The sequence below is a fragment of the Mesocricetus auratus genome, unplaced genomic scaffold (assembly GCF_017639785.1).
Source record: "Mesocricetus auratus isolate SY011 unplaced genomic scaffold, BCM_Maur_2.0 Super-Scaffold_100018, whole genome shotgun sequence".
Classification (NCBI taxonomy): Eukaryota; Metazoa; Chordata; class Mammalia; order Rodentia; family Cricetidae; genus Mesocricetus; species Mesocricetus auratus.
Window position 1 is genome coordinate 9,022,628 of NW_024429199.1, and position 21,326 is coordinate 9,043,953.

Below are 21,326 nucleotides of genomic sequence, written 5' to 3' on the forward strand. Positions count from 1 at the left end.
TGCATCTGAACTGACAAGTGCCATTTGGAAAGCGGTTTGGGACTACACAACTCCAGACTAATTAACTGATATGATGTACTTTCTACAATCTGGCCAGAGCCTCAGACAAAAGCTTCAATCAACATTAGAACCTCAGTCAAAAAAAAAAAAAAGAAAAAAAAGAACTTCAGTCAAGAACTTCAATCAATCATCTCCCGCCAAAAGAGACTGAATGCAAATGAGACTTTCGTTACACTAACATTTTCTTCCTACAGGTTCCCATGAGGTTGTCATCATCCTATTTTAGCAGGAATTAATTTTGAGAATACTATGCCCTGTAAAGTGAAGGCTTTTCCTTGCCAGCCACTTTGGTTTTTCCCCACCAGTTGCCTGGGCTCTGCCATGCTGTAGTCCCCAAATAACACACAAGATGCTGTATTAATTATGAAGCTGTTGGCCTTGCTTGTTTCTTATTGGCTAGCTCTGACTTAAGTATTTACTCTATAATTGTTAATCTAAGTATTTCTCTTACCGGAGAAAAGGGTCTGGACTTCTTACCCCTATGGCAGCTACATGGTGACTCCCTGTGTTTCTCCTTCCCAGAGTCCTCCTGGACTCCTAGTCCTACCTATCTTGCTTCCCCATTGGCCAACAGTGCTTTATTGACATATACACAGGTCTTCCCCATCAATGCCCCCTTCCCCTACTGTTGATATTGCAGGATAGTTTACACCTGATAAGTTAGTTTTCAATTATTTAGGGTTGGGATTGGAAGGAGGTGTTCAGACTCGGGCATCTCCTTCAGATAACTTTAGGCTTTAGATGGGATAGATATATTTAGGATATAAGTAGTTTATAATTTGTTTATCATCTTCTAGGTTTATATGCTGTATATATGTTTGCATTTTGTATCAAGTCTAAGTCCTTTCTTTAGACTAAAAGGAGAATTGTAGGGAGAGACTGCATACCTGTAGTGCTGACTATGTCCCTTGGGGTGCAGTCACAGCTATGTGGGAGATTCAGGGGTAAGAGATGGTAGAGGAGGGGGTGCTCTCTCTGTTGAGCCAGCTGAGGTCCAGAGACCACAGAGCCCTGACCCAGTTCTCAGCTTTCATGTAAGTTACTTCTATCTGACTACCTCCCTCCCATCATTAGTGTGACTCGCTTTCCCGTTACAATTTACTTCTATCTTTATAACTTGTACTTATATATCTTGAATCATCTGCGTTCATTTAGTGAAAAGTTACACCTGAAATCTGTTTATCCTTATTATGAAGCCTATGAACAAAGCAAACCTATCTGGATTTTTAGCAAGAAACTTAATTAATGAACTAATGAACTACTGCAGTGATCATAGCCTTGGGGGGCTAGGGCAAGAGCTGTTAAACTGGTGAGACTATCAGTAGCCTAGTCATCAAACACCATTAGATCTGAGAAGGACAAATTTCACCTGAGTAAGCAGAAGTGCAGACCAAGCAGCTTCCAAATCTATCAAAATTGACAGGGACTCACTGGCTACCCAGACACCTACCCCGGGTTCCTCCACAATCACTGAGGACAGAGGTCCCAAGGCAGAATCAGTCTTCAGTTGCCAGGCTCAGAAGATATGACAGAGTTTCCTGTGGGGTAGGAAACTGGGGGGACTGGCCTACCTGTCTTAGCAAAGTGGAGTAATCAATTATCTAGGGTCCCACTTGTCCACAGTCTGGATGGGGTCTTGGCAGAAGCTGAGGTGAAGGGCAGTTTTTTCCTGCTCCCTGGGTGGATTTGCTACATTTAAGGGAAGCTCCTGGTGGGAGTTCCTCTGTGCCCATCCATCCTCCTTGGAGAAGATGGGGTGCTGCCACACCACTATCACAAAAAGCTTTTTTATCAAACATTTTAAATGCCATATTCTCAGATCTCTGAAGCATTTGAGGGTCATCACCTGTTGAGTATATCTAAAGTAGGCAAATGTTTGTTTCTAGCTCCTTGGTTTAGGCTTAATTCTGGAAATATATCTGAGAAACTAAATCTGAACATACCCAAGAAGTTGATCCTTTATGAGGTGACTGGTGATTGAGATTAGGGTTTTATATCACTATCCTTGTTAAACCATTTTTGCTTATTCCAATAAAAACATATTACAGGTATGCCACACAATCCTACAGGGCAAGCAGTTATAGAAAGAACAATTAGAACTCTGAAGGATAATGCTAAATAAACAGAAATGCTAGATACCCCCAAAATATATTGCATAATGCTTTATTGACTTTGAATTTTCTGAATGCTACTGAGGAAAGAATAGCACCTGCAGAGAGACCTTGGATAACAGAAAAAACCTATGGAATTAAATCAGCCAGTGTTCTTTAAAGATGTGCTGATCTCCCACATGTACCCCCTGAAAAATAAATGTAAAAATCTAGGAGGAAGCTTGCTGGTGAGGGAGCCAACCCTCAGCAGGTCAGAAACAGGAAAGGAGGTGTGGCGTCTACCAAACTGTACACACACAGGAGACTTCTCTGACAGTCAAAGCTTACTTCTTCCTTTTTTCCCTCTCTGCTGCTTGTTCCTACTCCCTTCCTTTTCTGTCCGGTCCCTCTACCCTGTTTTTTCCTTCCACATCTTCCCTGGTGTTTTCCTTGTGCCCGTCTTGTCCCTTTTATACCTCCTAATGCAAAGCTTTCTATGCAAAAAGACAAATTAAAGCCATCAAGCCATGAGGTCCATGGATATTTTCACTTGCGTATCCATGTTGGATTATTTTTAGGAAGGTCTGACTTGCAACACTGGACACATGTGTTTGTTTCACTGATCTTTACAGGTGTTTTCAGATTTTTCTTCCTAGTTTTATTCATCAAGAAAATTATTGTCATTTGTACTGATATTAATTTATTTATTTATTTTCACTTACACTGAATATTCAATGATGTTATAAGATAATTTACCTATGATTTGAAGTAATATATTTTACTTACTTGAACAATGTTCCCAATAACAGACACTGTGCATTTTTTTTATATTTCAGAGATGCAGAGCAAACCCCAAGCCCTTTACAGGCAAATCAAATGTTATGCCACTGAGCATAACACACAGTTCTTCTGACTTCCTGAGAGTTCAGAAGCAAAAGAGATCCTGTAGACACTACACTGTGGATTTAAAACCTGGATCTGTTCCCAGTTGAGTTATATGGTATATGGAGTACACTCTGTTGGGAGGCCAGAAAGCAACAGGAAGTCACAGTCCAGTTGGCCAGGAAACGGGAAGGGAAAGCCCAGAGCTCCACAGTACTCCCTGCAGCTGAGAACAGCTGCTCAATGTTCATTGTCTGCTAGGATACTTTACATTTTCTGAGTTTATTAGACCTCAGCCCTATCACAGGTGGAGGAGTCCATACTAGCTTTCAGTTCTACTCTCATTTCTTGCCCCCTTTCCTACACAATATAATCTCCAAAAGCAGAGAAAGATGTCGCAAGTCCTGCTTTGTTACCCATAGCCTTCTTCATTTAAGACAGGCTCTCACATGTAACCTGAAGCTCATTGGTTTGTGTCTTTCAGCTGGACTGGTAGCCAGCAAGTCGCAGTAACTCTCCTGTCTCTGTTCCCCATAGCTCAGTCACGCCTGTTTTTGTTTTTTACATAATGCTGAGGCTGCCAAACTTAAACCCTTATGCTTGTGCAGTAAGTTCCATTACCCACTGAGTCCTCCCCTAACCCTGTTATACATTCCTTGGTAGACTGAGGGGAAAATGGCCTGTGTATATAAAAGCATTATAACAAAAAGTGCTACAATCAATATGGACTAGCAGGAGAATAAAAAGAGGAACAGGTAGAAATGAAAGCCAGTCTAGACTGTCCTTAATGTATGAGATGACTGAGTCACAGTGGCCTGTAGTTACTCTTAAATGTCCTAGGCTGACAGTACATCTGACACACCCACTTTCCTGGACAGCAGAACTCAGTGATACGGTGCACTGTGAAGTTCTAGGGTTTGCTATGATTGTGTTTTATTGTGGATACTGGGAGCCCAAAGAGTTGTATGTTGGGACTTAGAAATACAGCTCAGTTGGACAGCATGTTCCATATATGCATGAGCCTGGGTTTGGTTCACTATCTCTACAACAGGCATCATGGTGCAGAGAGTAGGAGATCACAGAACACCCAGCCTTAAATGGAGAATATATACTGCCTATCCTCCTCCAAATGCTCAGGGATCATTGTAGAAGAGGGGGCAGGAAGTGTGTCAGAGCCAAAGGCAGTGGATGACAACAAGAAATGGTGTCCTCTGGAAATAGCTGTGTATATGAACTCACATTGGTTGTGACACCATGCACAAGACCTGTGCAAGCCTAAAGCAGATTGGATCCCAACATGGAGGCAGTGGATAGGAAGCCCCATCTTTCACCATGGAGCAATTTGCATCTGTGAGCTGCTAGGAGAGGAAGGGTCAGCTTTCTCTAAAAGTGTAGGCACTGGTACATCAATTATACTCCAGGGGAAGACCACACATCCAAGAAAATTTGGGCAAGTATACATTGGCCTTGATTGGTAAAAGAAATAAAAAGAAAAAAAGATACAGAGTTGGGTAGAAGGGGAGTGGATGAAGATAGTCAAAATACATTATATGAAATTCTACATAATGAAAGTTAAATAAAATTGGAAAAAGGAATAAACTGCATTTGAGCCATGGTAAAATAGGGACCATTTTGCATATTGGTAAATACGGTTTTTTTTCAAATTCCAGGGCTACTATTCATAAACTTGTTGCATAGTCAGTGTGGGTGCAAGTAGAGTGATTCACATATCATGAATAAAACTAATTCCTGACAAATGACATATCCAAAATTGAATAAAATGGGTTACAGAAGTCATCAGTACTGTTGCATAATATTCCTGTAATAGACCTTTCTAAGCAAGACAATCAAATTGGATATCTTAGATTAAAACATGGATATGATGACCTAATTTTTGTGAAATATTTTAAGTTATATCTAAGGTTATGGCCAAAATAGAAAGTTTAGTGTATATCTTAACACCCTATTCAGGTTTATTTTTGCATTGTTACTTATTCAGGATTTTAGTTCTTTATTCGATTGTTCATTTTTCTTACTAATTTAAAGAAGTCATATACAATAAATCAGAATCATTGACAGGTATGCTTTTATTGGATTGTATAAAACTGCTTTTGTTTTTTGAGACAGGGTCTCACTATGTAGACTTAATTGACTGAGAACTTGTTATGTAGGTCAGGCTGGCCTAGAACCTATAAAGGTTCACCTGCCTCTGCCTCTTAAGTGATGGCCTTAAAGATATACACTGCCATGCTTAGTATGCTAAACTCTCTTATCTTTACTTTTAAACTTCAGTAAAAGTCATTTGAGTGGAAAAATTGTGTTCACATCAACAGCTGTTTGTATTTCATTCTAATTGCATCCCCCCCACCGTGAGTGTGTGTGTGTGTGTGTGTGTGTGTGGGTGGGTGGGTGGGTGGGTGTGGGTGTGTGGGGGGTGTGTGTGTGTGGGTGTGTGTGTCTGTTTCTTTCTGTATATATAAGATCCAAATATCTCGTAGGACCACTCAGCTCAGTGACCATTAGTGTCACACAGTCAGAAATGCTTAGCTAGGCTGTTCCTTTGAGTAACTCATCAACTACACTGATTTCCACATTCGGTACTGTGTACTGCCCTAACGAAATGGAACGTTTTGCAAACATTGCTTTAGTTTGCAACACTGAGCACTCAGGAACAGTTTTGCTGTTTAGAAGATTAAATTGCCCTCAGATTGTTTCCTCATCAGGAAAAATCTGCAGATTAAACAGATTAAGAATCTTCTGGGGTCAAACTCTGTGTTTTGTGGGGACCTGAGAATCATCATTACCTAAGAGCAGCTTATGTGGGAAACAGAAGACAGAAGAATGGAGCCAGAGATGACAGAAGGCGGTAGGACAGAACGGGGACAAAAGCCTGTTATCGTAGAGAACAAGAGTCAGGTTATATCTACTAATAAGAAAACAAACAAGATTGGAAAAACAATCCAAAGACAGGGCACTTTGAGCATTTGAAAGTGAATTCTTTACTCCGTTATAAAAACCACTGAGCCCCCTGTTGTTACAAACTGCTTTTGTAATGGAAGAGACAGACTCTCAATGTACATCAGGACAGGGGAGTGGGATAGTGAAGACACAACCTTGAGGAATGGAACCAGTCCCAGAACCCCAAACAGGCTTAAACTGGTTCCTTTTACATGATCATCAAAACCATTTTAGCTGCTGATTTCGAATACATTATGTTTGCTTAGTAATTTCAGTGACTGAGTCAATACGAACTTTGTTTTCCTACAGTTCTTTGTTGTTCCCATAATAAGATGGTAGGGTTTTTTTGTTTTGTTTTTTTTTTTACAAAAGTCAACATTTACCCAGCTTAACTGCCAGTGCCTTCCCTAACTCACTACTCACCTGCCAAAACAAACTCTGCTGGGCTATTTCTACCTCAGCAACCCTTCAGTTCCTGCCATTCTTAACATTTTAGCTGGCTTTTTATTTCCTCAGATGTTCTGCAACCGTGAGTACTTAAAGGTAAATATTGGGCATCTTGCAAGTCTCATTTTCTCCTCTGCATGGCTCATTTATTCTTTTCTTTTGAATTTCCTGTCTTTCTCCTTTCTTTGGACTTAAAAAATAATAAGGAAATACAGACCAACTCACAGCAGTAGTAAAAAGGCAGGCTACTCCAATGACCAAACATGACAGAAAATAAAGAATGACCACTTCTTTGTTTTTAGAGGCAGTCTAACACAGTGCTCATCAACCAGACCTTAGGAAATCCCGATGTAGAGAGTGGGTGGGTAACTTGGTGGGAAATATTTGGTGTCAATGTTGACATATTGCTTCACCATCTTGAAACCATTATTGATTAACAGTCCCCAATATTCTGCCCCCATTACTCACCAGTCAGGCTGCCTGGACTTCACCTCACAGAAAGATTATCACTAGCGTCTTAAGACCCAAATTCTACATTTCATTGTACTCAGTTGACAACTTCCAAAGGTTTCACACAGGTCACTCCAGGTAAAAGATTTTCTAATTCCTCTTCTCATTAATCTAAACCCTGACTTGTACTGACCAGGTGACTTAGATGGTTAAAAGAAATTAAATGCTGGCAAGCAATTCAGACAGAGCCGTCTTTTCAGACATTTATTCTTTTAATGTACATAAAATGTCTTTTGGAATACACCATTGAAACATGCAGTTCTAATGTTATTGGAACCTATGAAATCCTCTTACCTACTTAAGCACGAAGTAGAGCTTTATCTGACAGATCCTCTACAAACACTTGTCTGCACTGAATTTTGCAAGCTCTCTCCTCTCTCTCTCTGAATGAAAGTAAATTTATTGAGTTAGCATAGCTATTCTTATTTTAACTATTGCTTTCTTGAGATTAATTTCAGATAAAAACAAATACTTAAGTAAAAAAATCTAATATTGAAAACATTTTGTTATCTGAGAGTATGTTAATTGAAATTATGCTAGCAGCTATTAATAGGTGAATTTTGTCTATTTTAGTCTACCAAATAATATGTTTACATATTTTAAGTTAATCTTTTATATTCATTGTATTTCTTCCAAGTGTATACCTACTCATAGGCCTGATGGCAATACATACTTCACATAACTGAGATGTTAGTGTTGTGCCCAACTGACTGTTGTTTTTAAGCATCAGTATAACTGCTATCCGTTAGGTCAATTTTGTGTTAAAGGCACATCTTCATTGCACCAGGTTTCATCAAGACAGTATCATTCAGACATTAATTTATCATGCACTTTGAACATATCTACCTCCATGCCCTCTTTATTTCCCTTTCTCTACCCCTATAGACAATCCCCTTCCCTCCCCAGACCCTCATTTATATGTGGGTTTTATGTATCAGAAAATCTAGGATCCAGAAATGAGATAAAACATGAATATTACTATATTACTATTTCATTTCATTAGTCTATTTCTAGATTGGGCTTTTGCTTTTCTGTATTTGTGGGGGTTTTAGTTCTTTATAAATTCTAGATATCAGTGTTCTGTCACAGGTATAGTTGGCAACCACTGTCATTCTCTAAACTGTATGATCATTGAATTAATTGATTCCTTTGGTGTGTGGAAACTTTTTAACTTCCATCTGTTACTTCTTTATAACACCTGAATGTCCAGCACTACCTGTCTAGGCCCATATTATATCAACATGTGTGCCATGTTGTCTAGACATAAACACCCCGATGAGCCTCTGGTTCCTCCAGATCTCTCACATGGGCACAACTCCCAGGCCTGGCACTCTATAGCCCACCACAAGCTACAGCTCAGGCCAGATATCCATATCACAGAACATTACTGCTGTACTCTGACTCAAAATTTCCCCCCTAGCTAGAAATATCCTATACACTAGATGAAAATTACAGTTTCATGCACTTCCTCTAAACTCCTAGAATAAGCTGTTCAGGGAAGGATGTTTGCCTTTGGAATGGCCTAACTTCCAACTCAACAAGATTCTTACTAGAATGGCTTTTTGTCAGTCCTCTGTACCATTTCTTAGCACGATCCCACTCCCTGCCATAACCATGCCTGCCCTATGGGGTTTTTCCCCTCTGTCTTTCTCTGTCTGTCTGTCTCCTGTCTGTGTCTCACTCTGACTCTCTTTGTCTCTGTCTTTGTGTGTATGTCCCCTCTACCTTTCCTGTAGGAGAAAGCTCACATTCCCAAGATACTGTCCACGCTCCCTTTGGGAATGTGAGCTTTCCCCTATACTCTCCTTAAAATGTACTGCTGTTAAAAGCACAGTACCAATATTCCGAGGCTTTCTCTGTTTTGAACTGTGGGTCCAGCCCGCAGCAGTAACACTCATACTGGAAGGAGGGAATCCTTCATCGAAGCCAAACCCCCTGGAACAGACTCTCGAGTCTCCTTCTGCTCTGGTTACTGAAATGTCTGCTTATTCCTTCTCTACTGAAACCAATGTTTTTCTTTTTTTAATTTTATATTTAAATTTAAATTGGAAACAAGGCTGCTTCATATGTCAATCCCAGCTCCTTCTCTCTCTCCTTCCCCTTCTCCCACAAACCCACCACCCCCTCCCCCAATCCCCAATCCTACCCCCAGGGAGGGTGAGGCCCATAGATTGCCTAGGCCTCTTCACTGACACCCACATTCAGGGGGTCTGAATCAGTCCCATGCTGGATTCCCAGCCATCAGACCATAGTTCAAGAGCTCCCCCTTGTTCAGGTCAGCTGTTTCTGTGGGTTAAAGAAGCCCAGTCTTGACCTCTTAGCTCATCAGTCCTCCCTCTCTCACTGGGTTCCTTGTGTTCACCTCAGTGTGTAGCTGTGGTTGTCTGCCTCTGCTTCCATCAGTCATTGGTTGAAGATTCTGTTTCCCAGACTCTCTGGCAGTGGAATTTTAGACTGGCACTCCCCTGATCCATTTCTAAAATCCATATATGAGTGAGTACATACCACATTTGCCTTTTTGTGACTGGGTTACCTCACTCAGGATGGTTTCTTCTAGTGCTGTCCATTTGCCTGCAAATTTCAAGATTCCATTGTTTTTTTCCACTGAGTAGTACTCCATTGTGTAAATGTACCACTTTTCAGTTGAGGGGCATCTAGGTTGCTTCCAGGTTCTGGCTATTACAAATAATGCTGCTATGAATATAGCAGATGTCCTTGATGTATGATTTTGCATCTTTTGGGTATATGCCTAAGAATGGAATTGCTGGATCTTGTGGTAGATTGAATCCCATTTTCCTGAGGAATCTCCATACTGATTTCCAAAGTGGCTGTATGAGTTGGCACTCCCACCAGCAGTAGAGGAGTGTTCCCCTTTCTCCACATACTCTCCAGCATAAACTGTCATTGGTGTTTTTGATTTTAGCCATTCTGACAGGAGTAAGATGATATCTCAGAGCTGTTTTGATTTTCATTTCCCAGATGGCTAGGGATATTAAGCATTTTCTTAAGTGCCTCTCAGCCACTTTAGACTCCTCTATTGAGACTTCTCTATTTAGTTCTGTAGCCCAATTTTTAATTGGATCCTTTGGTGTTTTGGAGATTTGCTTCTTGAGTTCTTTGTAAATTTTGGAGATCAGCCCTCAGTCAGATGTGGGGTTAGGGAATATCTTTTCCCACAGAGACAGCAGGTTACCCATATTCTAGGAAAAGAAGGCTAGAGGCATAGTCCTTAAGGAATCTCTTATTTTTATAACAAAAAATATAATGTACAAAGAACCTCTTCAGTTACAAATAAAGGCTGTGCCCAAATTGTGTGTTGTCAAATTTCTGTAAGTTGACCAGTTGGACAACACTGAATAACTTTGTTGTATTCTCTATGCCCTAGTTCCTCATCTTTTTGCTTAGAATTTTTGTTTTTACGAGACAGAGTTTCTCTGTATTGCTTTGGAGGCTGTCCTGGAACACGTTCTTTAGACCAGGATGGCCTTGAACTAACAGAGATCTGCCTGCTTCTGCCTCCCAAATGCTGGGATTAAAGGCTTGCGTCACCAACGCACAGCCTTTTTGCTTAGAATTAAGACCACTTTTCCCTTTTATAATTATAGAGAAATATTTCTAACTTCCTGATATGTTTTTCTTCATATTTTATATAATGATAATAAAAATATAGTAACATAAAATTATTGTAAATTGAAATACCCTAGCCTATGAATATGTTTATTATAACTAATATGTTAGAGGCATTTCTGTGGTGCTTGGCACATGCAGACCACTCAATAAGCTTTACTCACTGTTGGAAAATACTATGATTGTGAAGAAAATTTATGATTTTTACTCCTAGGTGAATCGTTATGGACAATAAACCTGCATTTTTACTTAACTTCAAAGGCTATAATTTTGAAAGATCTTTAGTTAAAATGGACATAGTGGAAAATATGGACAATCATGAAATTAGAGATGATGATGTCTTCCTAGTCACATATCCCAAATCTGGTGAGTGGCATGAGTAAGCCATGCAGCGTTCGTGTTGTTTTGGTTTGATAATAAGTGCATAAACGATCTCCTTTCCACACACCATCAACTCAACTGTATTAGTTTCTTTTCTCACTGCTGCAACAGAATAACTCATCATGTTGGAGAAGTCACAATAGCTTAAGGCAACTTGTCAACTTACATCTGCAGTCAGGAAGCCCAACTCCATAAACCTAATCTAGATAACCCCTCATATACACACCCAATTTGTCTCCATAAATATCATAAATCCCACCAGACAACCAATATCAGCTAACACAGCGACCTACAGCTTAGAACAATGTATGGCCAAAAGGGATTACATGAAACTGAAGCCTCTATGCATAAGAGCCTTTGCTATGCATGTATTGTAATTTATTGTGGAAAAAAATGGTGGGGGCAGGCATGGATCAAATATAGAGTTAACAGCATCTAGTTGATAAACGATGAGGCGTTGCCTTAGGCTGTTGAACAGGTCTGAGGTAATCAAAAACCTTTTCTGCAAAAGGTACATGCTTTATTATGTAGAGGCTTTATCTCAGACAATGATTACATTTCCAATACATTTAATTTTGTTGACAAGATTTCCAAGACAACTATAATCTACTTAAAATTCTCAAAAACAGAAAAAAATTCCTTGAGCTGTGAAGTTTCTGTATAGGTAGAAGCCCCCCTGATCTCACTCCTCCCCTTACAGACCCCCTCAGGGGAATGTCCGGTCAGTTCCTCCCCTGAGATGCTCAAGACCACGCCCACAAGCTATTTAAGACTCAGTCCCCATGCAGTTACTCCCATCCCCTTTCTTCTCCCTCCTGGTTTCTCCTCTTGCCCTGGGACCACCCGGGAATGTGTTGCTCAGTTTAAAACCTGGACTTTAATTCGGTCTGATTTGACTTATTGCATTGGTGGAGAGACTTAATATCGGGGTACAGAAACTTATTAGTTTCCCAAAAGGATTACTCCTGAGGCGAGCAAGCACAAGTGCTCCTGTTTCACTGCGAAGTCCTAATGGATATGAAGACAGACTGAAGTTCCCTTTGGAAAGGTAACTTCTACCTCAGCAGGAGAAACTTGGAAGTCTCGGTTTAAGTTTTTGCAGTGGTTAACACGGACTAAATAGTAACAGCATAGGTTTCACATGCATCCCCCACCCCGGCCCCCACTTAGTTTTGCTGTCTCTGCAGCATAACACCAAAATTTTATGTCCATCTTTGACAATTTAAGCAAATAAAGACACTTTGCAAAAATACTTCTTTGTTCATATCAAATCCTACTTTGCTTTCCGTTTTTTCGATGTAGTACAGAACTTGACGGACTCCGTGAGGCCTTCACTCTGTTTCACTGTACATATTGACTAGATAACTCAGCCACTAAACAGCCTCTGGGTGCTTCTGAAGGTCCCTGGAAAATCTGAAACGGGCACAAGTGTTTATATTGTGCCACACAGGATACCAAAACTATTCATTGTTGTAAGTTCCGAGGCTGGGATGTCTTGTCATGATCAGTTCTTTCAAAAAATTAGGCTCTGCTTCACACGATGCCTGTCACTCCTCACTAGGAATAGTGATTGAGTAATCAAAACTACACTGCCACCAATGAATTATCTAGAATAGCCATTAATAAATAAGGCTAAACCTCAGCACTATGGCATTTGGTATTTGATCACTTCTAGGTCCATTCTTAAAGGGAATAGAATTGTGCATTGGAATCGTGCATGTATTTCCCAATACTTCCCCTATATAACCTAGTCTAATAGTCCAGAGACCAAATGTCAGTAACACTGAAATATTTGGTTATAATCAAACACTTAGAATATGCCAGAGAAGTCTTTGAGAATGCAAAGCAAGGTAACAGTGGAAACTGCAAGTATTTAATTCTATTAGTTTTTCTACAGTTCTAAAAGGCAATCAAATAATGAAGTAATTTCAGAAATGAGTCAGAATTGCCCATAAACAGCAATAAAGTAGCATTCAATAACCTGCTACATATCTTATGAAAATTAAGAAATAAGGTAGTGCCAGGCGTTGGTGGTGCACACCTTTAGTCCCAGCACTCGGGAGGCAGAGGCAGGCAGATTTCTGTGAGTTTGAGCAAGTTCCAGGACAGCCTCCAAAACAATACAGAGAATCCCTGTCTCAAAAAACAAAAACAAAACAAACAAAAAGAAAGAAAGAAAGAAAGAAAGAAAGAAAGAAAGAAAGAAAGAAAGAAAGAAAGGAAGGAAGAAAGAAAGAAAGAAGGTAGAAAGCTCCAAACAGGAAAAATTAAAAAAAAACCTTGTAGCAAGACAGAGTGCTGCTGTCTCTGGCGTGATCTGACCACACTGTATGTACCTATATGTAGTGATACTGCACTTTACCTGTTAGTATCTGCAAACGTTGTATGTCAATAGCAGTTAAATGTTACCGAAAGGACCCCATAGGAAGCATAGAATACACAGACACTACAAGAATAACCTGGATCATCACTACCAAATCACCACATCTGTTTAAGTGAAAAAGGAACAAAGAGTTGCTAATTTCAGCATTACCAACTTGAGCGACAAATACAGACAACAGGGAATGAAAAGTGGGCACATCCAAGCCTGCTTGGAGTGTTAAAGGAAAAGGAGCTCCGAAACATTTTTAAGATGGATGGCATTGCTGTTGGTATTCAATATTAAATCCTACTTCAGGATTGAAAACAGGATTGTTATCTATTTTTACAGGTACTGTCTGGACTCAGCAGATCCTCAGCTTGATTTATTTTGACGGCCACCGAAATGGCACTGAAAATATATCAACAATAGACAGAGCGCCATTCTTTGAGTACAACAATCACAATTTGGACTTTGACAAAATGCCATCACCTCGCATCTTTGCTTCCCACCTCCCATATTATTTAACACCAAAAGGACTCAAGAAGAAAAAAGCCAAAGTATGTCGTAGAGCTTAGTGACTTATTGTGTCCATGAGATGCCTTCCCTAAGTACTGAATAATTAATTATTTCAATGTTTTGCTAATACAATGCAGCTGCTAAGAACACTCGAGTATGTCTCCTGAGCACTCTCCCACCAACTTCCCTAGAATCCACACCCATAAATAGAACTGCAGAGCCACAGTTCACAGGGCACTCCACTCACAGAGGTGGGGCAGTATTTCTGAGGAAAGAGGATTTATCATTTCTTGCTGAGATGCGCAGTAGATGACTTCTTAGTTTTTGTCTAGTAACTTGACATGTCAGGCTTTTAGATGTTTATCAGCATGGCAGCTGCCAAAAGGTGTCTCACATTTATCTTAATTTGCATACTCTTCTCATAATGACAGTTAATTTTCTTTGATGTTCCTTGGTCATAATTATTTTTGATTCTGTTGCAAAGCTCTACAGTTAGCCCAACATTTTATTACATTCTTCATTTCAATTTGCTTTATATCACTTTTAGATATGAATCTATTCTCGATTATCCACATTGCTTTCCAATGTATGTTTTGATTAGTAAAATTCTTAATTTTAGTTTTATCAAACTGGTTGATTTTTCTTTTAAATAAATTTGCATTTTAGACATTTTTCCTTGCTTTAAGCCTAGAGATATGTTCTTTGGGTTTTGGTTTTATTTCTTATTCTTTTCCTTCCTCCCTTCTTTTATTTCCTTTTTTTTCTTGTGAAAGTCTTGCATGTAGCCAAATCTGGCATGAGTTCCTCCTGACCTAAACTCCCAGGTGCCAATACTGTGGGCATACACCCACAGATTATTATTGCTGTGTGAATTTTTATATGATTTTTTCCTCTTAAATCATGTTTATGTTACTTTTCTGAAAGATATGAAAGAAAAACTCATTTTTCTTTGAAGATTTTAGGTGGATTACTAGTTATATCAATATAACTGTTAGTTTTCTGTTGTTACACTTACCTTCTCTGCTACTTAGTTATACATCTAATATCACTTAATACCCATCAATTGACCCTTGTAGCTACTAATGTTTTTTTCCTTTTAAATATTTAATTAAAAATTTTATACATATATTTTGATCACATAAGGGAATCAGTATTAATGAGTAATTACAAACAATACTGCTTTTTGAGAATTGAGCTACATTCTTATACTTGTATGAAATCCCATAGTAAAAGGTTATTTATTACAGTACTTTCGATAATACCAAAAAAAAGCAATAATTGCTCAAAGACTAGAAGAAATAATTATACTTATTGTCTGTAACATGAAAAATAAAAGACTGATATTGGGGTTCAAGCTTCAAGCTGAAGATCAGAAAAGCAAAGCAGCCAAGCCAGTAGATCTTACTTCTACCAAACTGAAATGGCAATCCTGGCCCCCACACATTCTCAAAGGCAAAAGGCGATCCTGTCTCCTCCTCCTTATATTCCTTTCACCGCCCAGTCATATCATTCCTGTCTCTACCTCCTAGTGCTGGAATTAAAGGCTGTGATCCCAGATACTGAGGTCACCTTTGTGTGGCTGTTTCTTTTGGGACTGGATCAATTTCATGTAGTCAGTGTGGCCTTGAACTAACAGAGATCCGTCTACCTCTTAATCCTGAGTCCTGTGATTGAAGGTGTGTGCCTGGCTTCCATGGCTAACTAGTATGGCTGTTTTGCTATTTTGATCTCTAGTGACTTTAATAAATCATAAACAATATATCACCATAATTGTCATAATCAAATATTATAATATTGTTTTTTAAAACTTGTAAGTATAACAAAGATTTATTTAAAGAAATAATTTAATGATTTTGTCTGCAGATCCTTTATATCTATAGAAACCCTAAAGATGTGTTGACTTCTTATTTTCATTTTACAAATTTGATGACTTATCTTCAAGCTGCAGATAATATAGAAGTTTTTATGCAGAGCTTTCTAGATGGGCAAGGTAAGTGCTAATGCATCTACCCAGACAGAAACGATTACACAAAAGCTGCCAGCTAGCCAAATTCTCAGACTTAGAGAGCACAATTTAAAAAAGAGGAGCAGGGCAGTGAAATGCTCTGTTCTTCTGAACAAGAAAAACAATACCAGACAAACAAAAAAACAAAACCCAAACAACTCATCTCTAGTGACAATCGTATGTCAACTCTATGTGCCATCACCTGGCTTTTCTATCTTTGTGCCCCATTTGAGGATCGTCAGGGTTGCAAAGGCATGTCACGTAGGACTATTTTGTTTTATAGACACCTTATCAATTCCTTTCAACTAGTGACAAAGTTAGAGTAATCCATTCTGACAGAGCAAATGCTGAGGGTAAGTGTGTGTTTTGAATGGGCCTGTATAAGGTCTTATACTGCAACTGTGGAACTGTTCATTCCACTGCTTACAGGAATTAATACAAGAGGCTCACAGCATGTAGAGTCGGAATCTCGCTTATTTGTAAGATGATATTCAGATTCTGTGCACTATAGACAGTGAACACTGTTGCCCAGACATTTGAGAAAACAAGAGAGGAAATAGAAACATGTGCCCTCTGTGGTTGCGTAGGAAAATGAAGCAGTGTGCCTTCAAGTCACCTTCAGCCTTGGTCCCTCAGTTTCTGTGTTACTTCCTTCCTATTCCTGTTGTAACTTTATAGAGATGGGTTTCTATGAATGGCAGGTACTTGTTCCCCCAAACCTACTAAAAATTTTAAATAGTGATACAGATATCCATGGCTGGGACTCTGTTTTATTTCTGAAAATTCCAAGCCAGAAAAAGAATAGAGTTTGCCGTTCGCTACATGCACACACAGCGTGGCATTCTTACCCCTCACCTCTTCTCAGTGGTAGGAAGCCGTTGGTTTGACCACATAAAAGGCTGGTATGAACACAGACATGACTTCAACATTATGTTCCTGAGCTACGAAGATATGAAGAAGGTAAGATGAGAAACCTGTATTTGTAAATGATTTCTTTTGCACTGTTCTGCTCTTGGTTGGAAGCACATTCTCCCAGTTATCCTCATACTATAGTTCTTCCTTGGGCTTTTTGTTGGAAGTGATTCCTAATGTCTGGCCTCTGCCGCATTCGCTGGACTTCCCCAGTACTCTCTCCTCCCTGGACAGTCATCTTTCGTTATACCTTCTTATGCAGCCACCAGTGTCAAAGGCAACCTCGAAAATTCACAGCAGCAACGACTTTCACAATTAAGAACTTTATTGTCGCACATTCACTGTGTCCATTAATAGACTTGGCGTGAACTTCCTGCTTTCCTCTTGTCACTCTTCTTGCACTGTACTCCCTTCCTTCCCGCTAAGACCCTCCCCAGTCACTGGTAAACACAATTCTGTTTTAGGGTCGACTTTTACGTTTCCACGTATGAGAGAACACAACACATTCGTCTCATTGTCCAGATTAGTTCACTTAACCTGATGTACTTTGCATCATACATTTTACTGTAGGTGAAAGAATTTCATTTCATTTTTAAGTCTGAGTAATAAAACTGTTTATGTGTTATATATGACGCATCTCACAAATTCTTTTCTCTCTGATCTGTTGATGGACACTGGGGCTGAGTCCATTATTGCAGTTTAAAATGTACAGCAAGAACACTGCAAAGCTCACATGCACACAGACACACACACACACAGAACACTGCAAAGCTCACATGCACACAGACACACACACCGATTTTTTAAATTTTAGAGATTTTAGACTAGTAAGTGTAGTTAATAAAGAAATGCCAAATATGATGTCAGTATTCATACAAAGGTTTCTGGTATAATTGAAGATAACGGCTTTTCTGGGCAGGAGAAGTAACATGGGATTCACAAGCTAACGTATGAATTAACAAAAAGAAAATGGGTAAAAGCAAAACACAAGATAGAATTTTATCTGAATCAATACAGTATTTAGAACCAAATCAGAAAAGGACTTGAACATTAAATTAATATGTGACACAGGGGCATACCGTGCATGTCTGTGGATCATGCTAATGATGGATCGCATGTCTGTGGATCATGCTAATGATGGATCGCTATCTCTGTAACCCTAAAGTAGTGAAGAGACGTTAAGAGTTATAAAATACCACAGCAATGGGACAGAATTAACATCTTTGGAATGAGTTTAAAAGAGAAAATGTTACGTGTAAGTAGATCCACTAAAGATGAGTATTTATTTACCCATGGAATACACTCACACATCATACCATAATTATAGATGAAATTAAGCTTATTTTAAAGAGAAAGTTCCCAACATTCTCTAACAATATATTTCTACCAAAATTAAGACAATCCTACATGCTTGTGTTTACACTTTGAGCTGTAACTCATACCTCCATTATAAGTCAGTGATTTCCCAACCCATGACTTTTTCAGGACCTTAGAAGCTCGGTGCTTAAAATCTGCAGTTTTCTGGAGAAAGAGCTGAGTGAAGACAATGTGGATGCTGTGGTGAGACAATCTACATTTCAGAACATGAAACGTGACCCACGAGCAAATTATGAAGATGTAAAAGTTGAAATTGGGACAAGAAATGATGAGGGAGGATTCCTCCGAAAAGGTGATGTTTAGTGGTCTGTAGTAGATGTGTGTGTGTGTGTATATATATATATATGTATATATATATATATATGTATATATATATATATATTATATGAGAGAGTGTTCCTTGGAGTGCCTACAAGAAATAATCTGTGTTTCCAATGTATATCTCCAGGTGATAATGACATTTGGGAGCACCAGCCATTTTAACTGACAGAGAACCTGAAGGTTTTCTAGTAGTGTTTTAGTGCAAAATCTGGCAATTTCACTTACTAAGTAAATATGACTTTCCTTCCGTTAAGGCCACACGACTCAGCCTTTTAAAGTATGGCAATAGATATGTTAGAAGTGGAAATTCTTGGTCATGTTGTGCTATTGTTTTCTTTTGTTGGGTGTGTTTGTGAGAGAGAGAGGGGTGGGGGGAAGGGAGGGAGACAGAAACAGAGACAGAGACAGAGAATTCATGTGTTTCACAGTGTAGCCCAAGCAACCAAGGTTGATTAAATTCATAATCTTCCTGTCTCTGACACACACTCCTCCCTGGGTGCTAGGATTACAGATGTGAAACACCATGTTCTGCCTAGACAAGAACAGTTTTATTTGCTATTTTTTCTATGATATTGTACAAGTAAACTTACTGTATGTTTATATTAAAGATTGAAAATAAAGTTTAAAATGCTGTTTCTTTGTGTGTGAGATTTTTTTCATCATAAAAATTAGAGTTAAAGGCTGGAGTTCAGCTGTTAAAGGCTAAGCTCACAACCAAAAAATAAAAATATTAGAGTGATGTCTTACTGCTTTATCTTGTATAAATCCAATTAAGAAACAGCCAATAAACTTGTTATGATCTCATATTATGCCAGGAGATGTGGTGAAGAATGAACATTTCCCTCTTGATACTCTTTTAACTTATCATTATTATGATCATTAGCTTATATTTTAATATCTCTGGATTTTTATATTTTTCAAACTCTTTTGTCTCTTCTGCTACTTAACATCAATCTTCACATCTCATTCCTCAATGTCCTACCCATGGTAACTTGCCATCTGTTTTAAATGCAAACAATGATATTGTTGTCTAGGGCAACTGAGCATCCCAACTGGCTATTTTCATTTTAACTGTGATCATTTCAAATTCTTATCCAGTAAAATCATAACATTTTCTGTTCCAATACTCTGTATCACCTTGACTTGACTTGCTGAAAACCTCTAAGTCTAATTTTTTTCTGTTTAAAAATGAAAGCGTGTGTGTGCATGCATGTGTGCATGTGCACACACACACACACATACACACACACACACTCAGAAGGTTGTGTTTGAAATATATTGTGTTTGAAGTATAAGTGTTTCTTAGCCTAATGATTGGTACAGAGTAAAATGCACTTTTAAAATTCTAATTTATTTTTTAACTTTTAAAGGGTTTTTCTTTGTAAAAATCTATTGTAATCTAGTGATACCTATTTACTACGCTGCTACTCTGAAGCCCCTTCTACTGAACTTTCTTCTGAGATAAGAGGAGAGGGTAGCCTGCAGAGAGTCCTGCAGAGAACTCAATGGTAGAGAGTAGAGTGGGTGGGGTGGACTTCGCCTTGGTAGCTCTACTTGCCTAAGTGCTATCCCTGTGCTTCTCTCATCAGGTACCATAGGAGACTGGAAACATCACTTGACTGTGGAGCAGAATGAAAGATTTGACATGATATTCGAGAGGAACATGAAGAACTTTCCCTTAAAGTTCATCTGGGATATAAATGAGGAGTAGAATTTTAATTACTGTGCAAATTAATAATATAAAAATGTACTAACCAGAGGAGGCCATACTTTAATATTAATATCAATTTATTCCTCTCACTTAATTATTAATTATAAAGGAAAATTCATGAACAAAGCAATTAACCTATGCTTAGATTGCTTGCCATAACATTAATTTTAAAGGTAGCTACTAGCATTATTAGTCTTCACAAAAATGATGTAACAGAAAGCATAAAAGATGGCTTATAGATGTCTTCAGAGACTAGTCTACAGTTCACATTTTCTTTACCTCCAATTAATGTAGGATCGAATAAACATTAAAAATCCATTTATTCTTATAGTTAACCTTTAATCATTGCCTTCAAAATCAATGGAACTGTTAAAATGTGCTGTGTGGAATAGAGATGTCATAATCAAACATATATGCCTTTTAAAAATAATGTAACAGATCTCAGTGTGCAGTAAAGACATACAAATCAAAGACTAAACATGCTGGTTTAAGTGTGGATGCTTGGGATCTGGGCCCCCACCCGGGGTCATGTGGGGCTTCAAGGGACATGCTGCTGTTGGGTCCATGCTGATGTAAATGACAAGCACTGCCTACCAGGACCGTGGTGACATCTGAGCCCTGGCTGCTGCCAAGGACCATACCTGGGTCTATGGTCCAATGACAGTTGGAGTCTGTGTTGATGGGTGGGAGGCAAGGAGCAAAGGGGGTATCATTCCAGTGGCCACACAACCTTGTGACAGACTGTGGGGCTAGCTCTCCCACGCTTCAGGTCTGCTCACCCGCACCCCCACCAGCAGGGACAGCTCTGCTGTGCTGCCCGGAGGAGGTACAGGGTTGCTCTCCACATTGGTGTAGCCAGTGAGGGGCAAGAAAAACTCTGTGCAGCCCTATCTATCCTCACTGCTTTTGGTGGGAAAATGAGCCATGGACATCAGCACAGATGGCAGCTGTGGCAGGGCCATGAACCCAGACATGGCCCCTGGCAGCAGTCTAGGCCCAGAGGACACCATGGCCCTGGGGGACAGCACAGGCTACTCAGATCTACATGGCTCCAGCAAAGACTCAACCCTTGGACATTAATCTGGCTCTACGTGGCATCCCAGGCCCCTGATGTCTATGTGACCCTTAGTGGCTTTACAAGCTACTCACGTAGCAGAGCAGGCCCAG

General features: G+C 39.3%; 1 protein-coding gene across 2 annotated transcripts; it reads left to right on the plus strand.

The window, feature by feature from the left end:
- The first annotated feature begins 920 nt into the window (after positions 1 to 920).
- On the plus strand, positions 921 to 20,637 carry LOC101840810 (amine sulfotransferase). 2 transcript variants are annotated; one of them, XM_040728337.1, is made up of 7 exons: positions 921 to 1,094; positions 10,789 to 10,940; positions 13,666 to 13,874; positions 15,697 to 15,823; positions 16,704 to 16,798; positions 18,236 to 18,419; positions 20,038 to 20,637. In XM_040728337.1, exons 2-7 carry the CDS (start codon positions 10,799 to 10,801, stop codon positions 20,157 to 20,159), a joined length of 879 nt encoding a protein of 292 aa, XP_040584271.1. In that variant the 5' UTR covers positions 921 to 1,094; positions 10,789 to 10,798; the 3' UTR covers positions 20,160 to 20,637. The 2 variants fall into 2 exon arrangements, with proteins under 2 accessions (XP_040584271.1, XP_005073336.1); XM_005073279.3 differs by lacking the exon at positions 921 to 1,094 and adding an exon at positions 6,436 to 6,533.
- The last annotated feature ends 689 nt before the right edge of the window (positions 20,638 to 21,326 follow it).